Source organism: Stenella coeruleoalba (genome assembly GCF_951394435.1).
Source record: "Stenella coeruleoalba genome assembly, chromosome: 9".
Lineage (NCBI taxonomy): Eukaryota > Metazoa > Chordata > Mammalia > Artiodactyla > Delphinidae > Stenella > Stenella coeruleoalba.
Window position 1 is genome coordinate 67,864,926 of NC_137155.1, and position 21,404 is coordinate 67,886,329.

General features: G+C 36.9%; 1 protein-coding gene and 1 pseudogene across 9 annotated transcripts in view; one reads left to right on the forward strand and one right to left on the reverse strand.

Annotated features, from left to right (window-relative positions):
• The window catches only part of IMMP2L (inner mitochondrial membrane peptidase subunit 2), a 969,308-nt gene that overhangs the window by 865,080 nt on the left and 82,824 nt on the right, over window positions 1–21,404 (reverse strand). For all 8 annotated transcript variants that reach the window (XM_079932145.1, XM_079932149.1, XM_079932144.1 and 5 more), the window contains one exon: window positions 4,820–4,923. In XM_079932145.1, coding sequence (XP_079788271.1) covers window positions 4,820–4,923 — 104 coding nt within the window. The remainder of the gene's footprint in view (window positions 1–4,819; window positions 4,924–21,404) is intronic.
• On the forward strand, window positions 8,419–9,093 carry LOC307191830 (ras-related protein Rab-9A-like; annotated as a pseudogene). The gene has a single exon. The product of its transcript is annotated as a ras-related protein Rab-9A-like (transcript).

Consider the following 21,404-nt stretch of genomic DNA (forward strand, 5'->3'; position numbering starts at 1 on the left):
CTCCAGGAAAGCAGCAGTGTACAATGGAAAAAGGTTTAGACACAGAATTTGTCCAACTGAAACGTAATGTGTATCACATAGGTAATTTCAAATTTTCTACAAGCCACATTAGAAAAGGAAAAAGAAACAGGTGAAATTGACTATAATAATATATTTTATTTGACTGACTATATCCAAAATATTAACATTTTAACAAGCGGCAGTAGCCACACTTCAAGTGCACGATAGCCACATATGCCTACTATATCAGGCAATAGAGATTTAGAGTCAAATGGACCTGGATTCAAATTCTAGCTCTGCCAATTACTTGCCATTTACCTGCCAAATCTCAGTTTCATCACAGTAAAAATAACTATGTCCACAAGATTTAGTGTATACAGAAGTAGCAATATAATGTTGTACATATGAAACATATGTTATAAACCAGTTACCTAAATAAACAATAAATTAAAAAGTAAATATGTCTACCACCCACAAAAATAAAATAATAACTATCTCCAGATACTGTTATGAGAATTAAAATGGCATACACAAAGCACTTAATGCAAGGCCTGACATACAGGGGTGCTCATTAAATGAGAATTCCCTCACCCTAACCTTCTACTCTAAAACTGAATGCTGGCTCAATATAGAATATTCTGTGCCCTAGCCTTATTTCCTTCCCTTCTACCCCTACTACAAACTATAGCCTTTTCCCCCACCTTCACAGCTCTACCTCCTGGCTTCCTATCATCTATAAACTTCACTGTGTGGACTTTTAGAAGCCATGGAACCTCTTAGTCATGACCTAAGTATGTGGTCCTAAGAAATGAAGAGAGCTGTGCCTGAAAACTTCCTTCTCCTCTGACCCTGTCTCATCCATCTCCCCAGCAGTTGCCACTGCTGCAGCTTCCCCGGCAACTGCCATCAACAGCAATGCTTCCTCACCAGAGACAGACTGACCCTCCAACACTGAAAAGGATCATTCTACAAAACAACTGGCCAGACCCTCCAAAAGTGTCAAGGTCAAAAAGATAAAGAGTGACCAAGGAACTGTCACAGATTAAAAGAGACTAGAGAGACACGAAAAATAAAAATGAAATATAGGATTCTGGGTAGGATCTTGGTATAGAAAGAGGATATTAGTGGGAAAACCAGTGAAATTCAAACAAGGTCTGTAGAGTAGTTAATAGTATTATATCAATGTCAATTTCCTGGTCTCCATAATTGTCCTGTGGTTGTGCATAATGTTAAAATTAGGGGGATATAAGATGAGTAAGGTCTGAGGAGCTAATGTATAACATGGTGATGATAGTTAATAACACTGTATTATATAATGAACTTGGCTAAGAGAGTAAATGTTCTCACCATAAATAGGTGATGGACATGTTAATTAACTTGATGGAGGGAATTCTTTCACAATGTATACATATATCAATTCATCCCAGTGTACACTTTAAATATATTACAATTTTGTCAATTTTACCTTAATAAAACAGAAAAAAAATTAGGGGTATATGGGAACTCTCTATACTATTTTTACAACCTTTCTTTAAGTCATTTCAAAGTGAAAAGTTAAAACACTTTTAAATGTGATTATTTGAAACTTTATTATGAAGGAACCTCTGTCCCAATGGATGGTAATTGATATATCATTATAAAATAGTGCTACTTATGCTAAGTCTATGGCAGTAAGGCCATCACACAGGTTAATGAAAAGTCGATTCCAAGGTATAGAAAATCCACCTTAATCACCACTATTAGTTTGCAAATCCACTAAGACAGTATGATGTCACCTACTTACACTCTAACACTGAGGACTTGATGACAGCAAATAATGTTTTGTGCGACCAGTAACGTTATCAAACAAATACACCGTTTGATTTAGCATTACTGAATAATGTGCTTAAACAGTAGCCCCACTGCTACCAACAGAAAGAAAGTGACAGGAAAAGGAAGAGATGCAAAGAAGCGTATTCCAATATGCACACTTCCCCCACCCAGACCTTCGTTGGTTTAGGAAACAGGCCTTGGTCAATAAGCTCTGAATGAAATTTCTTACAATAGAAGTCTGCTCTGCTACATCCTGTGTTCCTGTAACATGAATTAGCTCATAGGCAACTGGTGAGAAAGAATGGAGAAAGAATTTTCAGTATAAAGCAGAAGCTGCACTGGTTCACATCTGATTTTCTTCCCAGATCATTAATGTTTTGCCTCATTAATAATAACAGCTGAAGGCTAAGTACACTGAAGGCAGCAAAGTAAGAAGGAATCAGTATTATACACTCAACCTTTCTCCTAGAAGTGCTTAAAGCAAGGTTAACCGGGATCTTTGTTTTCATTAAAAAATAAAGTTATAAATAAATAAATAAAACAAAGTAACACAAAACAATGAGCTGAGCATACATCTCTGGGATCAGTACATTTTGTACAAAGCTTGCAATCTTTCCTCTACTTGCAACTTCTGGTAATAATGCCCCTGGCCCTTGTAAATATAGATAGCCTCAACCCTTCCTTATATAGTCTTCCATCAAGCTACCTTCACCTTTTTTAAGTAAAATCCGACATTTACTGCAGTGTTTATTTATTAGAAAGTTCATATGTCTTTTAAATGGTGCTATTGGAATTGTTGTTATTTTCATTAGTGCTCTGGTTACAAACATGCATAAGCCCTAGTAACTTAAGTATGAATTTACGAACTGCGTTTTCCAGAAATGCATATATAATATTATCATAGAAATGCTGCATTTCCACATACTCTGAATACATAAAATGCTGTCCGACGATAACTTAAAATATAAACTGTCAAACTACCTTGTTTCCAAAGATTACTTATATATCAATAAAATGTGTTATTAATACCAATATTATATTTATTATATTTTATATTTAGCCATAAATTCAAAATTTAGTCATGCATTTCCGTATTAGTCACACATTTCTTACATAGATAGGATATTCTAATGTAAGGACATGTGTCTAGAAAACATTTTTGTTCTAAAACTAAAAAGATACTTTAAACAGTGTCTTTTACTATATTACATCATGCTAAAGAAGATTTTAGTATAAGACTTTTGGTTCATAAAAAGAAAGCAACAATTACTGCTTAATGATTATTTGTTATTAAATAACATGATACCAATCACTAAGCATTCTTATATGTAAGTAGTTCCTGCTAGTAACAAGCATTATGAAAGAAAATTTGTGTTATTTGTACATGACAGAGATATAGCACAATTAACTCATTAAAAATACAGTTCAACCTAAGTAGCTACAATTCAGTATATCAACCTTAATTTGAATACACTATTTCTGAAATTAATTTATATAATAAATATCAATTACTTTAATATTTACATAAATGAATAGTGTTCTCTTTTTTACATAGTCTATGATATGCTAGGGTACTGTTATGGACCCATGCAACCCTGAATTTTAAGGAGCCTTTTTTTTTTCCCAACTACCTATTCAAATTCACTTGGTTAGAGATAGTATGTTTCTCAGAGAAAAAAGTTACTGCACTATTGTGTGCTTATAGTGTGACCTCTTTCACTTGGGTGGGTATCCTCTCCACCACTAAGCGAGGATGTAACCTTGTCAAACCAAAGGCAAAAGAATAATGAGTGCACGACAGGCTAACCCAGCATGGAAAGGTTGTTAAGGAGGTTGCAGAAACAGTTCCCTGAATGACAAAATAAAAGTATACTCCAAAGAGTAGGTTAATATTAAAGAAAGCACTCAAGAACATGAGAAGCATTTAATTCCCATCCTCGGATGGCTGCCATACAAAACGTCACTCAAATTTATTTCATTAGTTACTTACCAGATTTACTTAATATGTTTTCAAATCTTGGTAGAACAGGTTTGACTAAGACACATTTAGAAAATATCTACTTCCACAAAGTACTAGTCAAAGGTAAGTATGAACCAGTAGATAACGTTTTGCTTTTACCAATTATAAATTATCACCCAACAAAAAACAATCATTCCAATTCAAGAATCAGAACTATAAGTTGGAAGTCTTCACCAAACAGGAGGATTTTTACTATCACTAAACAAGTAACAGTAATTGCTACATTAATTGCCACCCCAAAGCACTAACTGGCATAACAGGGAATCATATTAAAACATTTTTATAAGTAGCTGAAACCAGCAGAAATTAGGCAAGTTATGTTGCAGTCTTCTCAATGTAAATTTACTTTTAAAATAAACAAACAAATCTCAAGCATGTACTAGGACTATCATTGTGTCAGTTATGTACATTTTGACATTCCTTTTCTACACTATGAAATTTTTGTTCTGGACCAGTCTTAATACTTTAACAGAGAAACAGTGCCACCTTTTGGTCCCATACAAAAGCCTCCAGTCTACTAGTCTTCCAAACTTCCTTTTTTCAGTTAAATTACCGATATATAAATGCCACTGAATTTCATGTCACAATTATCATCGTCTAGAAATATTTTGTAGCTACACAAGCTAATAAACCATGAGAGTAACTTAACAGTTGCTTCCAAAATGTGGAATTTCAAAATTACCCAAATACCAAGTTCATGTACTCTAGATCATCAATATAATAATTTCTAATCAACATTTCATTAAACACGTTCTACCAAATCCGGGTATGTCAGTCAACTGATATATTTTAAGTATAAAAGAAAAATCCTTTCTTATAGCACTGTTACATTTCAAAATTGATTTTGAAAAATGCATTATATCAATATTTTAAATGGACCTATTAATTTAATAATTGACAATATGGTATAAACAGTGAATTACTAGTTAAATCAGATAATTATAAATAATCTTATATATGAATATAGTATGTTTCTGATTTACTCACACTAATGACACAATGTCACCACGTTGTACTTCAAAATTCCTCACTTTCCAGTGGTTCAAAAGCACCACATCAGATGACTGGCTCCCCCCAGGATTCAAAGAAGGCTAAAAAATAAGATGAAAGAGACACATCTATCATTTGTATTTTTCATTCTTCATGGTTCCTTGCACTTCATAGCTGTAGTGCAGTGCAATAAAACATTTCTAATATGGTAGCTTTCAACAAATTGCTGTTCTAAAATAACTGCAAATGATGAGTTTTCAAAAAGGCTCGTTGGGATTCTTCACAGAGAACCAGAAAAAAAAAAATACATTACCAATACTTATTTGAAAGGAAAACGTGCTAGATATTCAAATCTTTACTAAACTCCAACAAAGAGCATGGAAACCTGTAAGAGGAATTAAAAGGAAAAAGTGAATCAAACCTCCCAACAAAATATTCGGATAGGATCTAATTCCACAGTAAGTACACATTATCGTTCCATCTGGAGAAAAGAAGAAATAATCTCAAATCAACCAGGAAAACACCCATATGAAGAAGTAAAGGGACCAGAAGAAACGAGTGATGGGATAATCTTGGAAAATATGGGAATTTGCCAATCTGACCTCTCTTTTCTCCAGAGAGCATGCAACAAGGGTCCTGGCTCCAGTTTAAGCCTAATAAGTAACCTTCACCTTAGGATTCAGACAAGTCTAGATGTGCCAAGGACTGACGGGGCAAAAACTGAGAAACATTTCGTGTAAGAATTCATCTGAAGGTCAGGAATCATCTAGGCATAAAAAACTGACTGAGGAGCCATAAAGCCAACATACCTGTCACCTGGACAGGGGTGCAGAAAAAGCCAATGGATATCAAGTCTGAAACCTGAGGGTGGACAAAAGAATGAGAAAAAGTAGGAAAGCTTTATCACCATTGACCCTCCAGGGTCTCTGAGAACGTCATAGGGGAAACAGCAATTTCTGCGGTGGTGGGAAAGGTACCAAACCACAGCTGAGGCGCTCCACCTTCACAGATGGTGGCCGCAAGAGGAGACACAGCCACAGCAACCAGGGCAGGAGCGAGGAAAACAGTGCATGCCAGACAACAGCCCATCCCTGGAGCAGTAGTGACATACTCTTTTTTAAAGATTCCTGGTATTACCTGTAGGTTCTACAAAGCAGATGTGGGCAAAGCTGTGGAAATTTTGCATGGGGGCTATTATCATGATCTTATTTTTGACTCCCCAGATTTTTTGTGGCCAAAAAATATTGGTTATCCTTGGGGGTCTCAAACCCTTCTACAGCTTCTGCAACTCCTTTATGTGATAATGCCTAAATATCTCTAACTTTAGTTTTCAATTCCCTGCTAATCATCACTTGACTATCTGACATAAAATTCAACATGATTAAATGGAATTTGTCATCATTTCCTACCAAAACAATTTTCTTCCTTATTTTCTTACATCCTTATTTACCATTTTCCCAGTCAACCAACTTAAAATCTTAATTATCTTTTTACTTCATATCCAACCAGTCACCAAGCTAAAGGGATTTTCTTTTCATAATATCTTTCACTTATGGCCCATCTTGTCTCCTCTCTACCATCATATTTCAAGCACCAGTCATCATACAACTTCATGCACCTATACTAGTCAGTCTCTCACCTCCAACTCAAAAGTGCATGATTCTACTTCTTTATAACTATAAAATCTTAAGTTACTTAACTTTATAATACTCCAATTTCCTTACTAGTAAAATGGTGATATTTAGTAACTATTCTCTAATTAATAATTAAATAATAATAATAGCCAATATTTGCCGAGTACTTACCACGTGCAAGACATCGTTCTAAGGGCTTTACAAATATTAACTTATTCGGTGAGATCATGCATTTAAAGTGCTTAGAATAGTTCTTAGCCCATAGTTAAGCTCTCAATAACTTCTATTATTGATATTACTAAATCACAACTTTAATTAGAGGTAGTTTTGTACGCTTTCCCCAGGTTCCTCCTCTGGCTCTATCCCTAGTAAGGAACAGGGCTGATATGGCAGGATAAATCCAAGGGGCTTTGTTGGGCCATGGTGCTAGGGTATGGAGCTTCTGCCATCACACAGTAGGGTTAAGCTGAAAGTCACGCTTCCATAGGGGTTTATTCTTTCTCACCCATATTTCCCATTCATATTCTCTATTTCTTCCTCTCCCTCTCTGTCTTTGAGTTCTGTATCTTGCAAGTCCTTTCCCCTTATTTCTTTGTATTTCTCTTCCTACATAATTGCTGTGGCAAAGGCGGCCTGGGGGAGACCACCTGCACATAAAGAGAAAATCTCCTTTCTACTGCACTTGCTCTGGGTCCATTTCTTTTCCTTGCCATCAGAGTAGTGAAGAACAAAAGTTATTTAATTATTTCCAACTGCTCTTCCTTAGTGTCTTTTATTGTTTTTCAAAAGTTTGTGATTACAACTCTTAATAAGAAAGATATTTTACACTTTACCCAATACACACATGCACGAATACACACATCTGAACAAAATGCCACAAAATAATAATTACCTTTACTTCATACACCCTGATATTTTCTTTGTCTCTTAATCCATATTTTTAAAATTCTGTCTATAGCCAACCATATTAATTTCCCATCCACTATTATTGATTTGCAACCTACAAATCAGTTGTAGCCCACAGTGCTAACATCATAGCTTTAGATGATTCTTCTTTAACCATTATCCCATGAAAGCTGCTTTCTTCTGGAATTCTACCATCAGTTCTTTCATCTCTGCTTTATATTATTTCCTTAGAAAAGATCATCAATATTCTCAGTTGCAAATACCACCCATATACCTATGACTGTTAAAAGTGAAGTCCCAAATCACTTCCTCCTCTATACTCAATACATAGCACTGCATACTACAACACTTCGCATACTGTGATGTCAGTTTTATTAACCTGTCTCCACATCTAAACAGGAAGCACTTTATCCATTATTGTGACCCCTAGTTAAATTTATACCCTACCCCCCAACTGCATTTCTGAAATTCTAGAACATAATTCTAACTGGTTGCTGGGCATCAAATTTGATCAAGCCATTCCCCTACTTAAAATCCTTCACTAGCTTCCTGACACTACCAACATGACTGTCTTCAACATAAAAATCAAGAGACATATGATCTGCAGGACCCTACCAATCCCCACTTACATAGTTCCTACAAGTTAACACTAAACCACAAGCAGTGCTCCCTATACACAGGTTAGTTCCTCACACTCCCAAGGCATCATCTAAGCAAAATTCCTGCCTGAAATGTTTCCCCCTCTTTCCCTCTTCCCACAATCTGTTTAACTCATACTTCAAAACAACACTTAAGGGCCCCGCCCCGTCGCCACGTTGTTCCCTCGGTGCTGGACGGGAGCAACTGCAGTTGGACCCGGGCAGTGCCGCCGACGCCTCCTGCGCGCCGGGTCCTCGACCTTCTCTCTTTCCTCTCTGCACCCGGACAGGCTGGCCCGGAGCTCCCGGGCTTCCTCCGTGTGGCCGCGAGAAACTCCCTGCACTCCTATAATGACCCTGGCACAGTGGTGAACGGCTTTTCCTGCGGTCCGTGCCCAAGTGGATCTTTCCCGACAGCCCTAGGGATAATGATGATATCTGAACTGAACAATTAAGGGTTCTGAAATCAGAGATGTTGAGATTAAAAATGGCAGGAAAATCACTGCTTTTTAAAGTAATTCTCCTTGGAGATGGTGGAGTTGGAAAGAGTTCTCTAATGAACAGATATGTGTCTAATAAGTTGGATACCCAGCTCTTCTATACAATAGGTGTGGAATTTTTAAATAAAGATTTGGAGGTGGATGGACATTTTGTTACCATACAGATTTGGGACACGGCCGGTCAAGAGTGATTCAGAAGCCTGAGGACGCCATTTTACAGAAGTTCTGACTGTTGCCTGCATACTTTTAGCGTCGATGATTCTCAAAGCTTCCAGAACTTGAGAAACTGGAAGAAAAAATTCATATATTATGCGGATGTGACAAAGCCCGAAAGCTTTCCTTTTGTGATTTTGGGTAACAAGGTTGACATCAGCGAGCGGCAGGTGTCTGCAGAAGAAGCTCAAGCCTGGTGCAGGGACAACAGCGATCATCCTTACTTTGCAACAAGTGCAAAAGATGCCACGAATGTCACAGCGGCCTTTGAGGAAGCAGTTTGAAGAGTGCTTGCTACCGAGTATAGGTCAGATCACTTGATTCAGACAGACACAATTAGTCTGCACTGAAAGCCCAAGCCCAGCTCATCTTGCTGTTGAAGTTAGAGAGGTTGCCCGTGAGATCTAACCAGCTCATACACTTGCACAGATAAGCACAGGGTGGAGACGAGAATTAGTGTTTGCAGGGATGGATCATGTACTCATAAAATTAAACTAACCATATTACTGCCTTGTTAGTGGGCGGGAGAAGGGACACATCCACTCACAGGAGACTCTATTTACTCAGTAATGGCACCTTACATTTATAAGTTGTAATGGTTGTCTAATAATGTTTAATTTAAATATGTATGTTACAGAGCTAATAAATGAGATGACCAAGACTTTTATAATTAAAACAAAACACTTGAGTGTTCTAGAAGTTACTGTTTTTTCCCTGGGAAAATGGAGAACTACTTTTTCTATGTGTATATTTTTATATAATTAGCATTCTGTTCCTGGTTCAGGGAAAACATGTCCTAAAGCAATAATGTTAGATATTAAAGATTAAAATCCAGAAAAAAAAAAAAAAACTTGAATTCCATGAGGCAATCTCATAGGAATTCTTTCCTATCACTCCTTATCTCTCCTCCCCATTCCCATCTTCAGTCTCCATTAGGTGATCAAAACTCCCAAGTTCACCATCAAAACCTGTGACTGCTGCTATCATAGCAGTTTTAAGCACATATTATAATTATTGGATTCTCTCTCTCCAAGAGTCCATAAGCATTTTGAGAATAGATTATTTCTTATGTCTGTGTTCTTGATACGTGGGCAAGTAAGGATGTTAATAAATTTTAGTGGAAAGAATTTTTTAAAAATCAATTAATGAAATTTCCAAAGACTCCCCAAATCAACATGCCCAAAACAGAGACCATATTCCATCCTAGCCCCAGAATATACTTCTATACTCTCCTCCTTAGTTAACAGTATCACCACTCACCTTATCCCCCATACTAGAAAACTACTGAGTCCTTCTCAACTTCTCTCTCCGAGTCACCTATCACCAGACTTTCCCTCTTCCCAGAATGCCTTTTCCCTACTTGGAAAAATTCTGTTTATCTTTCAAAGCCCAGCTCAGATGATAGTGACTTCTCTGTGAAGCCTTAAAACAAAACACAACAAAACTTGAAGTTCCCTTGCAGAAATTAGGAAATTACATCCTGGTGCTCCATGGTTAGGGACCGAATAATCCCTATAGACTCAAATCTTGACACTTGCATTCATCTTTCCCTTACAGAATCAATCATCTACCAACTTTTCTAATGTTAATTGTTAGAACCAAAAGGTAATGCATTGTAAACAAAAGATTTATGTAGGGGAAAAAAAACCCAGAAGGAAGCACGTCTAATTTCAAGAAGTAAAATATTAGAATCATTAGTCAACACCTGGAAGACCTTGTTTGATTTTTACAAAGGAAACAATAGTTTTCTTTTACCTTTCCTCTCCTCCACAAGGCTAAATTAATCATTCCCCCACCTGTGCTCCCTTAGCAATTTAGGTAAACTTCAGGGATAGCTCTTAAAACCTTATTACGGGTATCAGCCTATACATATGACTCTTTCACTGTAAGTTTCTCAGTTGCAGGAACCATACTTTATTCATTTTTGTATCCCCAATCCCAGAACAGTGGCTGGAAAATAGTATTTCTATGCTTTGAAGTTTAAAAGATTAAAGGTGTTTGAAAGCATATTTAACTAAGATGTTTCCCAAGCAATGTACGTTATCTAAACAATGTATATACATCTCTTGGACTTCCCTGGTGGCACAGTGGTTAAGAATCTGCCTGCCAATGCAGAGAACACGGGTTCGAGCCCTGGTCTGAGAAGATCCCACATGCCTCAGAGCAACTAAGCCCGTGCGCCACAACTACTGAGCCTGCGCTCTGGAGTCTGTGCTCTGCAACAAAGAAGCCACTGCAATGAGAAGCCCGCACACCACAATGAAGAGTAGCCCCTGCTCGCCGCAACTAGAGAAAGCCCACGTGCAGCAACAAAGACCCAACGCAGCCAAAAATTAATTAATTAATTTTTAAAAAATAAACAATGTATACATCTTCCAAGAAAATATACTCTGGATGAGTAAGTTCAGTAAGAAATTTTTTGTGTTGCATCAAGTAGGCAATTTAAGCATTAGGAATAAAGTTGGACAGTGCTTTATTAGTAGCCATAATAAGATAATGCTAATCAAAACAGAATAAAATTTTCTTTACAATTCATTTATAAATGTAAATAACACTTATGAATATGAATAACACTTTTCATAAAGAGAAACTTTCTGTAATTGGGAAACTGTTCCTATAGCACTATAAAAACCATAGTTGTTTGTACTTCAATTAAAATTTTTTAAAAAAATAAGTACACTTTACTCCTGAGTTTTCTAAAACAACTTTTCAGAAGAAAAATAATGCACTAACTTCAAAATGAAAATTTTATATAAGAAATGAAGAAAACTTCATTTGGATGATGCAATTTTAGAAAAATTAGTAAACCATGTTATTTCTTGGAAATTTTACAACTTGTTTTTCCCTGTGGAAGGGCAGTTTGCTTCAGACAGAGAAAGCAATCTTTTCAAACCAAAGGTATACACATGAAATCTAAATTAAAAGTCATAAACTTTGGAAACCCAATGTAACCAAAGAGTCCATATTTTCTTGTCATGTTGTTAATATTTTAAATCCTAGATTCCCAGAGATTACGTCAAAATTATAACCAACTGAAAATAACAATGTTTTCTGAAGTAAGAAACCTCAGAGAATATTTAATCTAGGAGTTTTTTTTTTTGTTTCAATTGAAGTATAGTTGATTTACAATGTTGTGTTAGTTTCTGGTATATGGCAAATTGGGTCAGTTATATATTTTTTTTAGAGTATTTTCCATATATATAAAACTGAATGTATTCTTACTGAATATAGTTCCCTGTGCTATACAGTAGGAGCTTATTGTTTACCTATTTTGCATGTAGTAGTTTGTATCTGCTAATCCCAAACTCCTAATTTATCCCTCCCCGCCCCTTCCCCTTTGGTAGCCATAAGTTTGTTTTCTATGTCTGTGAGTCTGTTTCTATTTTGTATATAAGTTCATTTGTATCATATTTTAGAGTCCACATACGTGATATTATATGATATTTGTCTTTCTCTTTCTGACTTACTTCACTTAGTATGATAATCTCTAGGTCCATCCATGTTGCTGCAAATGACATTATTTCATTCTTTTTTTATGACTAATATTTCTTTGTGTGTATGTGTGCGCACACGCACACGCACGTCTGTGTGTGTGTATATATATATATATATATATATATATATCTCACATCTTCTTTATCCATTCATCTGTTGATGGACATTTAGGTTGCTTCCATGTCTTGGCTATTGTAAATAGTGCTACTATAAACATTGGGGTGCATGTATCTTTTCGAATTAGAGTTTTCTCCAAATATCTGCCCAGCAGTAGGAGTGCTGGATCACACAGCAACTCAGCAACTCTATTTTTAATCTTTTAAGGAACCTCCATACTGTTTTCCATGGTGGCTGCACCAATTTACGTTCCCACCAACAAGGTAGGAGGGTTCCCTTTCCTCCACAACCTGTCCAATCTAGGAGTTTCTACCTGTATCTCAAAATGTGTGACTGTGTCAGATGTTCCTGCTTGCAGTCAAAGAGATTTCCAGCAGCAAGGGGGAAAACACTGCTAGTCATTGGGATTACCCATAAAGAAGAAAATAAACCCAAAAGCAGCTCTGCCCTTCTTTACTTCAGTGATTTACATTCTCACACAATCAATTCCTTAGCTTCTACTGTGGAGCACTAGGATTAAAAATCAAACAGCTTAGATAAGTCTTTTGGACTTGTACACACTGTTGTATTTAAAACAGATAACCAACAAGGACCTACTATATAGCACAGGGAACGCTGCACAATGTTCTGTAACAACCTAAATGGGAAAAGAATTTGAAAAAAATAGACACATGTTTATGTATAACTGAAAAAAAGAAAGAAAAGAAAAAAAAAATCAAACAACTTAGATAAGTCTTTTGGATAGCCCTTGCTCTAAAGACAGAAAACTATGTTCAAAACTGGGCTCCACTTGCTTACTAGCCAGATTACCTGAAACAAACTATTTAACGTTTCTAAACCTGATTTCCACATCTATAAAGTGGGGAATTGCAGTACCACCCACCTCATAGGGTTCTCATATGAGAATTAAATCAGAGGATCCAGGAAACATTCTTAACAGTGCATGATACCAGTCAACAAATAAGATGATAATGATGACTACAGCAACAACAGGACAAAGGGAAACAAAATCAAGTACAACATCCTTTCCATAAGATTCAAGATAAGATTAAGCCTTTGCTTATTGCCCTGAATGTTTTTCCTTTCAAAAACTGGCATACCTTTTTTTATTGCTCTTCACTTTATTGTGCTTCACAGATATTTTGTTTTTACAAATTGAAGGTTTGTTTCAACCCTGCATCAAGGGTCTATCAGCTCTATTTTTCCAACAATATATACTCACTTCGTGTCTCTGTGTCACATTTTGGTAATCCTAGCAATATTTCAAATTTTTCATTTATGATACTTGTTATGGTGACCTGTGGTCAGTAATCTTTGATGTTGTTATTATAATTGTTTTGGGGCACCACAAACTGTGTCCATATAAAACAGCAAATTTAATCGATAAATGTTGTGTGTGTTCTGACTGCTCCACCGACTGGTCATTCCCCCCACTCCGGCCTTCCCATTCCCTGAGACACAACAATATTGAAATTAGGTCAGTCAATACCCCTACAATAAGTGTTCAAGTGAAAGGAAGAGTTATAGGTATCTCACTTTAAATCAAAAGCTAGAAATTAAAACCATGAAACTCAGATTGGGACTTGAACCCACATTCTTTTAACTGAGATCACACACCTGGTCTTAGGACTTACTGAACTTCAGGTTCTTGATGTCTCATGGCAGAAACAATTCAGTGAGAGACAAAGTGATAGGTAAAAAGTGGATTTATTTAGAGAGAAACACACTCCATAGACAGAGTGTGGGCCATCACAGAAGGCGAGAGAGGCACCAGGGTATGGGGTTGTCAGTTTTCATAGGGGCAGGTAATTTCATAGGCTAATGAGTGGGAGAAGTATTCCAGTTATTTTGGGGAAGGGGCAGAGATTTCCAGGATTGGGCCACTGCACACTTTTTGATCTTTGATGGTCAGCCTCAGAACTGTTATGGAGCTGGTGGGTGTGTGCATTTAGCATATGCTAATGTATTACAATGAGCATATAATGAGATTCAAGGTCCACTGGAAGTCAAATCTTCCACCATCTTGGACCTATTTGGTTCTAATCAGTTTACATCGTGTCTTCGGGCTATGTCATTCTTTTAAAGGTTGTGCCCTGCCCCCTTTCCTCCTGTTTCAAAATGATTAAGCTTAGTGACTAAAGGACGTGGACAGCCAAGAAAAGCTGAAAGCTAGGCCTCTTAGGTCAGTTAGCCAAATTGTGACTGCAAAGGAAAAGTTATTGATAGAAAGTAAAAGTGCTACTCTAGTGAACACACAAATGATAAGAAAGTGAAACAGCCTTATTGCTGATATGGAGGAAGTTTTAGTGGTCTAGAGCGAAGATCAAACAAGCCACAACATTCCCTTCAGCCAAAGCCAAATCCAGACCAAGGTCCTAACTCTCTTCAATTCTGTGAAGGCTGAGAGAGGTGAAGAAGCTGCAGAAGAAAAATCTGAAGCTAGCGGAGGTTGGTTCATGAAGTTTAAGGAAGGAAGCCATCTCCATAACATCAAAGTGCAAAGTGAAGCAGCAAGTGCTGATGTAGAAGCTGCACAAATTATCTAGAAGATCTAGCTAAGATAATTTATGAAGGTGGCTACACTAAACAACAGATTTTCAATGTAGATGAAAGAGCCTTATACTAGAAGATGCCATCCAGAACTTTCATAGCTAGAGAGAAGTCCATGCCTGGCTTCAAAACTTCAAAGGACAGGGTGAGTCTCTTGTTAGGGGCTAATGCAGCTGGTAACTTTAAGCTGAAGCCAGTGCTCAATTACCATTCTGAAAATCACAGGGCCTTCAAGAATTATGCTAAATCTACTCTGCCTGTGCTCTGTAAATGGAACAACAAAGTCTGAATTACAGCACATCTCTTTACAACATGGTTTACTGAATTTTTTTTTTTTTTTTTTTTTTTTGCGGTATGCGGGCCTCTCACTGTTGTGGCCTCTCCCGTTGTGGAGCACAGGCTCTGGAGGCGCAGGCTCAGTGGCCATGGCTCACGGGCCCAGCCGCTCCGTGGCATGTGGGATCTTCCCAGACCAGGGCATGAACCCGTGTCCCCTGCATTGGCAGGCAGACTCTCAACCACGGCGCCACCAGGGAAGCCTGGTTTACTGAATATTTTAAGGTCTGTGGAGACTTACTGCTCAGAAAAAATATTCCTTTCAAAATATTACTGCTTATTGACAATGCATTTGGTCATCGAAGAACTCTGATGGATGTATAAGACATGTTGTTTTCATGCCTGCTAACACAACATCCATTCTGTAGCCCATGGATCAAGGAGGAATTTCAACTTTCAACTTTCAACTTTTTTTTTTGTCTACTATTTCTACTATTGATAAAGAAACATACATGCTGTGGAAAAAAAAAATTGCTAGAGTCACCCCAACTTTCAGCAACCACAACCCTGATAAATCAGCAGCAACAACAATGAGGCACAACCCTACACGAGCAAAAAGATTATGACTCACTAAAAGCTCAAAAGCTGGTTAGCAATTTTTAGCAATAAAGTATTGTTTAATTAAGATATGTTCATTGTTATTTTTAGACATAATGCTATTGCACTTAATAGACTACAGAATAATGTAAACATAACTTTTAAATGCACTGGGAAACGAACAACAACAAAAAAAGTCATGTGACTTGCTTTATTGTGCTATTCACTTTATTGCGGTGGTCTGGAACCAAGCTTGCAATACTTCTGAGGTACGCCTGAACTAAACTGGAAGTCCTCAGGCTGAAATTTTTACCACCACCCCCCCCCCACCGACTACTAAATTCTTGGTGCATTGTTTCATTTCAGCTAAGCAAATAAAGTAAGCATACTTCTATTTTGGATCTCAATTGTTCTGCCTCTAGGAAGTAATCCAGATGAAATTTCAATGTGCATAACTACTGAAAAATCTCTTCTAGAAAACCATGATGCCTGGGCTTCCCTGGTGGCGCAGTGGTTAAGAATACGCCTGCCAATGCAGGGGACACAGGTTCGAGCCCTGGTCTGGGAAGATCCCACAGGCCGCGGAGCAACTAAGCCCGTGCGCCACAACTACTGAGCCTACACTCTGGAGCCCACAAGCCACAACTACTGAAGCCCGTGTGCCTAGAGCCCATGCTCCACAACAAGAGAAGCCACTGCAATGAGAAGCCCGTGCACCACAATGAAGAGTAGCCCTTGCTCGCTGCAACTAGAGAAAGCCTGTGTGCAGCAACAAATACCCAACGCAGTGAAAAATAAATAAAAATTTTTTAAAAACCCAAAACATTATACCCATTATGTTTTTAAGTTTCATTTTTAAAACATACATACATATATAAATAAAGGTACACGGTAAAAAAAAAATCTTAAATTAGCTCTGGTTGATGAGATTATAATTTTCTTTTTCTATCCTTTTTTTTGGGAAAACTTTAAGTTACATTAAAAAGAGGTTATATGCTTTGCTCTGACCTAAGTACTATATCATTCACTCTAAGAAAGACAATATAAGTCAGCAGATTTCAACAGATGTTAATAAATTATGTTAAACCTTGAAATGGCAGATATCAAACCTGCTTCTGAAACAAATATAACACAGGAGTTGAGCTTTAACGTTCTCTCTGATCAATCTGACGGATTTTTATTTCTCCTAAGAACAAATATTATTGTCAAGGTATCCTAAATTCTCAGCTTGTGTCTAAGTTCAAATCATATGACAGTTTGGGGGAAATATATGTCTTGATTTAGGAAAATATAACTCCCCTAGAGAATTTAACAGAGACATGATAGATTTCTCACCTTTTAAGATTTAGCCACAGCCAAATAATAAATGATATTATTATGGTTTTGATTTTTTCTACAAATTTCTTATTCATTTATTCTCTCATTCACTTTTTAATTAAAACAAAAGAAGTCCACAGCCACAATTCACTACCTATAGTCTACCAATAAAGCCCGGTTTTAACCTCACATCTTTGGGAGCAGTACTGTCAATCTTTTCAGACCTATAACGAGCACTACCCGCCCTGACTATATTCAATCTAAAATGTTTAAATAGTATTTTGTGCTTTTCAATAAGACAGTCCCCAGTGGCAGCCACAGGAACCAACAGCAGCCCCCAGACTTCTTTGGAAGAACCATTATTTCAGAGAACTGATTGGTGGGGTGAGGTGCGGCAGAGCGGGACTGTTAAAGTAAGAGAAGAAACTGAAATAATACTTCATTGTAAACTTTCTAACATTGTAGCACTAGCCAGCAAGCAATGAGGTACATGTAAAATAAGTATATTCTGATTACAGAACAATTATTATTATTACATGCCATACTTTTGAAAAAACATGCATAAAATTGTGTAAAATATCATCTTCCTTCTCTTGCTATTCAGGTGTCTTATTGTTTGCATGGCTTCTAGAGTTCTCAGACTTGTCTTACAAGGTATGCATAATAAAATGGACTATACCGTACCCAAGTCTGTATGAAGGTTTAAGTTGGAAGTGGAGCATTCTTTCCAGGTAAAGGGTACTTATCACCCATAGCCCTGAATACTTGACCCCCTACAATGACCATCCATCTAATTCAAAAATTATTCAAACTTTTGACCTCAGGGCCCTTAACCTGGCAAGATGATTAAAACCTAGACTCACACACACATACTCAGTTACACTTGAGTGCTAAAGGGAGAAATTCATATCATAAAGCATCTCAGGAAATGTATACTTATTCAGTCCTAGTTACATATGACACTTTATTAATAAGTTTAGAATAATGGGCTCCTCACACTTGCACCAGCTTCCACAGGCCCCCACAGGAGCATGTGGCAATACCAGGAAGTCCCCATTAGAAACCTTCCCGCTTCACAGAATCACTTTAGAGCTCTGGCCTAGACCAGTCACTCCACCTTGACCAGATAATCCTGGCAGCCTCTCTCTGCTCACACATGTAGACTTTGGACAGGTTTCACATGAGCTGGAACAGAGATATATTTTTATATGCCCAACTTAAAAGACAACAAAGGACGCCTTTGATAAGGAAGTGAAGTTATAAAAATTAATTCACGCTTTCTTTTACTCATTCATTCCTTCATTGCTGAAAAACTCCTGAATTCCAATTCTGCTAGGCATTGTGCTAGGCAATGGGATTCCTCACCCTTGAAAATCCAAATATGATTCGAATCACATTTTAGTCAGAGATTTAAGAGCCTTTTAAAAAATATTCACTTTAAATTGAGGTGAATATTTTCTCATCCTTTTGATATTTCTGCATGAAGTTTTATTCACTGAAAAATAATTTGTATTTCTGTAGATACTAAATTTCTTAACTTTTTTTTAAAAAGCCTTTAAAGCTGTATTAATAAAATTTTTAAATGGACATATACCATTTTAATTTAACTTGGAAGAATAATGAGTTGCTAATTTTTCATTCTTTAGATTATATTTTCTATGTATATATAGGGACACATCAAAGTTTTACAGGCACTCTCATATATTGCTTGTACAAATAAAAATCTTTACAAACTATCTGAAAGGTAATTTGCCAAAATGTATCTAAAGTGGTCTTATCCTTAGGCCTGGAAATGTCATATTTAGAAACTTATCCTAAGGAAATAATCAAAAATATGTACAAGGATGCTCATATTATTTATGATAGGTGAATAACTGAGCCAACTTAAATACCAATAATAGAAAACTGATTAAAATAGTAATGGTTAAACCATATTATATATGGATACCAGAAGCCATTAAAAATCACACTGCAGAGAAATATTTAAGGATATTTGGATATGTCTGGCAAAATAAATTAGATGAAAATGTGATAAATGGAAAAAAACAAATTGGTGTGATCCAGCTTAGAAAGGGAAGGGAGGAAGGGAGAGAAGGAGGGAGGGAAGGAGGAAGGAAAACTGCAGAAAGGTATGAGAAGAACTTATAATGGTTTAGAAATGCAAACTTTCAGTCAAAAGTCTGGGCTTAAATCTGTGTAATCTTCAACAGATTAATCTCTCTGCTCCTGTTTCTTCATCTGTAAAATGGATTAGTAATAGTACCTTCATCATAGGATTTCCGGGGATATTAAACAAACTATTATATTTAAACTGAATACTAAACTATAATGCCTGAAACACACTGATCACTCAGTACTTTTTAACTATTAGTATTACACAATAACATCTTAAAGTAATTAATTCTGGAAGGTGATGTAAATTATTTTTATTTGTGTATTTTTCTATGTTGTCCAAGTTTTCTTCAATCAAAATGCAGTGCTTTAGAGAGAATGAAGCAATTAACTTTTTAAGGGAAAAAAAGCATCTGATTCTTTTTTTTAAATAGAGGAGTATCTAATTTTATTTATACTTTTTCACAATTTTATTTATTTATTTATTTTTGGCTGCATTGGGTCTTCATTGCTACACACGGGCTTTCTCTAGTTGCAGCAAGCGGGGGCTACTCTTCGTTGTGGTGCACAGGCTTCTCATTGCGGTGGCTTCTCTTGTTGTGGAGCATGGGCTCTAGGTGCACGGGCTTCAGTATTTGTAGCATGCGGGCTCAGTAGTTGTGGTTCATGGGTAGAGCGCAGGCTCAGTAGTTGTGGTGCACGGGCTTAGTTGCTCCGCAGCATGTGGGATCTTCCTGGACCAGGGTTGAACCCGTGTCCTCTGCATTGGCAGGCAGATTCTTAACCACTGCGCCACCAGGGAAGCCCCAAGCATCTGATTCTTATATCTTTTTATTACAAATATTTTTGAAGTTTGCTTTCTTCTTAAGTTCCTTAGTGTTTAAGCATCCGCTTTATTCACATCACTGTAACTAGACTGCAAGTTTACAATCTGCAAACTTTCTGGTTCAATGCAATAATGCAATTACTACAAAACACTACCATTAAATATGTGTATGGTGTTTCCCTGCTAATAAAACATACTGAGACAGCTATTCAAATTAATAGTTCTAATTAATCACAAAATGAGATAGATGATGTATAATTAATGAAATATTAAATTGATATAAATAAACATTTCTACATAGTAACAAGAAGACAGATTACTATATGTAATCTAAGCCAGCTACATATATACATCTATGTACTGACACCAAGATACATCTATATACTGATGAATCTTTAACGTCCTCATAAAACTGAATAAGGCCTTCTTATTCACTAGTACATCCTTCTCCATTGCCCAGAAGAAACCACATTTCCCTCTGATGTGCCCTCCTGACCCAAAAAGAAGTTCATAGTAAGATGTGTAGCAACAGAAAGAATTTGGTTCAACAAATAAAAAAAGGTTTTTAGGAGGCTGTTGGGATGATTTCCCCAGGTGTACATAACTCCAAAGAGGCCAAACTCCCAAGTAGGTGCAGTGCACAGCAATCTATTCACTTCACGTGTACAATATCTATAAACAAATCTGTGAAAATGAGACCATGGATTTTAAATCCTTCAGCTCTTCATTGCTGAACCTGATACTGCATCATATGAAAAAAAAAAAAAGCCCCCATTCTAGCAGTACAAGTGGGTATAAAGAGAAATTTTGGTCCATGGGACCTCTGAATTACATAAATCAAAGCTATTAGAATTCAAGGGATGGACTGTGAAGAAAACAATCTATTGAAAGGAATCAAAAAGCATTGTGGCAGATAAAAGGGACAAAAGCATACAATCCTTATATTACTCATATACTGCTATAAAACAAACTACTTCAAAACTTAAAACAGTAATCAGCTGTTTGCTCTTGATTCTCTGCATTTAGGCCATGCTAAATGACTAACCAGGTGGTTAGTAAGCTAGTGTGACCTCAGATCATTCAGGCAACTGCAATCATAGAGATAGCAGTGATCCCAGATGTGTAAGCATCTAACAAACCTCTGTAGACATGTTCGCTATAATTCCTCTGGCCAAAGGAAGTCATATGGCCAAGCCAAGAGTCAGGGTAGGACTCTACAAAAGAGCTTGAGAACCAAGAGGCATGGCTTATAGGAGTTGGGGGGAGGGGAGGGGATGTTAATGTAACAATCTATCAAAGTTCTGCCATCTGGACCCAATGAATCATATCCCTCCCACACGCAAACACATGCAACCCTTCCCAGGATTTCCAACATCTCCTCTGACTTTTGCAAAAGGATCA